The sequence below is a fragment of the Galeopterus variegatus genome, unplaced genomic scaffold, assembly GCF_000696425.1.
Source record: "Galeopterus variegatus unplaced genomic scaffold, G_variegatus-3.0.2 Scaffold10136, whole genome shotgun sequence".
NCBI classification, from domain to species: Eukaryota; Metazoa; Chordata; class Mammalia; order Dermoptera; family Cynocephalidae; genus Galeopterus; species Galeopterus variegatus.
This window is the reverse complement of record NW_007736247.1, coordinates 37,512-40,465: the sequence shown is the minus strand read 5'-3', so window position 1 is coordinate 40,465 and position 2,954 is coordinate 37,512. Positions and strand designations below refer to the sequence as shown.

General features: G+C 43.7%; 1 protein-coding gene across 1 annotated transcript in view; it reads left to right on the top strand.

Annotated features, from left to right (window-relative positions):
• LOC103609818 (transmembrane protein 14C-like) overlaps nt 1-2,954 on the top strand; it is a gene marked incomplete at its 5' end in the record, with an annotated part of 11,516 nt that overhangs the window by 7,868 nt on the left and 694 nt on the right. The window contains 1 exon segment of the mRNA XM_008594099.1: nt 1,531-1,618. Coding sequence (XP_008592321.1) covers nt 1,531-1,618 — 88 coding nt within the window.

The following is a 2,954-nucleotide window of genomic DNA, read 5'->3' as shown; positions in this document are numbered from 1 at the left end:
CCCTCCCTCTTAACAGTCACAGTGGGGACTGTGTTTCTAATACATGAAACTTGGGACACAATTCAACCCACGGTGTGCATGTTTCAGGTCTCATTTTGCTTGCCCTGTTAGCTGTTCTCAGCATCGTCGGCCAATCAATTCCCATTCTCCTGGTTCTCCTTTTATCTTGTCATTCTCTTTTGTCAACCCATCTTCCTTTCTGGCCATTAAATATTGACCTTCCTAAGGCCTGGCTCTTTTCCCCTTCTTTGTTCTCTTTCACTTGACAATGTCATTGAAGCCCATACCTTTACCACAGAATCACAAGTGACAATCAGATTTCTCTCTCCTCCAGTCTGCACTCTCATGAGTACAGCCGCCTGGCTGAGTCCTTCAGAAACCTCCAGGCCTCGGCCTAGACCTGGCCTCGTGGTCTCGCACACCCCATCTTCTGTCCTCCATCCGCTCAGGTTCTGATTGCTCTTCCCCCACCTGTATGACTAAGTCATCAGCAGGTCCCATCGAGTGCTTCCTCTACCACCGTCCTGCGCTGTCCCCTTCTCCGTCTCTGCAGCCACTTCCTAGTCCCAGTTCTCCCTCTTTCTTGCCTGCGTTGGTGAGGAAGGGCCTTCATCGCTGTCCCTGCAGTTGGTTCTCTGTGACACAGCTGGAATTCTGCTTTTAGAATGCAGCTCTGTTCACATATTCCTCTGCTTAAAAGCTTTTAATAGCTTCTCATTGCTTTTACAATGAAGACCGCTGTCCTCAGTATGGCCGTTAAGGCGGTGTGTGGTCTGGCCATGTCTTGTTCCAGCCGTGTCTTGATTCCTGTGCCACCGCGGGCCTTTAGTGCCTTGAATGTGTGCCTCTGCTCCCTCTCACTGCAGGGCCTCTGCACCTGCTGCTCCTCTGCCTGGATTGTGCTTTCCCCTCAGCTCATCAACTCCTGCTCTGATTTCAGATCTCAGCTCAGTCTTCCCTTCTTTGCTAATCCTTGCCTGAGGTCCCTGAATAGGTCTGTTCCCCTATTATATTATTTGTGTAGCATTAATTGTACCTGTAGCACAAATTACACTTTGTCTTTATTTGTGTGATTGTTTATAGTCTAACCCCTCAGGCTTGAAACACTGTGAAAAGGCTGAGACTGTATTTGACTTTAGTTGTGTTCACCAATACCTAGTGCAGTGCTGTAGTTGGTGTTTTGACAGATGTCCAGTGGGACGAGCATGCAGGATGGAGGAAATATTATCTGCAAGGCATGAAAAATATCCTACAGCATTTTGGACAAAACTATTGATATTTATGGCTGAAGTGTGGGTATTGCAGAAAAGAAGTAAGAGATGAGACCAGAAAGACAGGCTGGGCCCAGACTGTGAAGGGCCTTAGTTGGCCAGTGTTTGTTTTTAGACCCAAAGGATGTGGGCAACCATGAAGCTCCCCTATATGGGGAACAAGAAATAAGTACTGTGTAGGGATGTAGGCCTTGAAAAATAGGTGGGTCCCCTGCATATAAGATGTAATGATTTTTGACCCTTCTCTCTATTTCATCAGTTACATCGGGGACCTTGGCTGGCATCATGTGAATGAGATTCTACCACTCTGGAAAATTTATGCCTGCAGGTTTAATTGCAGGAGCCAGGTACTTTCCATTCTATTACCCTTTTATACCAGTGTGGAGTTTAGTTTATTGCCCAAGATACTTTATACAGAAGGTCCTTGACTTAACGATGGTACATTGAAGATGCACTTTCAACTTAGTTTTTTCAAACTGTGATGCATTTATCCAGACATAACTCCATCATGAGTTGAGGAGCATCTGTACATTCATAAATTTACTTGGTTTCATATACATGATGGTAAGCATCAAGTGAAATTATTTAATTTACACACAAATAAGAGAGTCTGCAAAAATAGCTGATTGAATGTCAAAATGGAATATTCATTCACTGAGGAAATGGTTTTGTTCTCATATGTGCTCCCTGGGCCATCATGGCTTCTCCCTACAGTGACAGAAGCTTCAGTGCAAGGACGTGACCGCAGCTCTTTGGGTGACTGTCAGGGTGGGGTCTGTATTTCTTAGTTGTTTAAGTGTTCTTTGTTACTGAAAATTTTGCTAAAAGGGAAAACAGCAGACTGAATATTTTGCTAAAAGGGAATTTGATTGAATCCTATTTTCTAATTGACTTTAAATTCTAAGACCCAAGCCAAATGTGTTTTTTTAAATCTAGTCCTTAAGTATAATAAAGGCATCCTGAAGGCAGGAGAATTTTTTTTTTTTTGTCCTTTTTGAGACCGGCCACACCGCTCTCAGCCAGTGAGCGCTGTGAGTGCACCAGTCATCCCTATATAGGATCCGAACCCACAGTGGGAGCGCTGCTGTGCTCCCAGCACCGCACTCTCCTGAGTGCGCCACGGGCTCGGCCCAAGGCAGGAGAATTTTTAAAAATCTGTTTCAGAAAAAGATGACATACTTTAGTTTGGTTGTAGTTATGATGCTATCAAGCGTATGATTTATACTTGAAGTAAAAGCGTCAGTGTAGACCAAGGTCAAGAGCAGTAAACTGCGAGGCTGGAGATCTACCATTATTTAGCTCTGTGACCATGGGTGGGCCTTGATCTTTGTCACNTTATACCAGTGTGGAGTTTAGTTTATTGCCCAAGATACTTTATATAGAAGGTCCTTGACTTCCGATGGTACATTGCAAATGCACTTTCAACTTAGTTTTTTCAAATTGTGATGGACTTATCCAGACGTAACTCCATCATGAGTTGAGGAGCATCTTACATTCAGAAATTTACTTGGTTTCATATACATGATGGTGAAAGCATCAAGTGAAATTATTTAATTTACACACAAATAGGAGAGTCTGCAAAAGTAGCTGATTTAGTGTAAATTGGCATATTCATTCACTGAGGAAATGATTTTGTTCTCATATGTGCTCCCTGGGCCATCATGGCTCCTCCTTACAGTGACA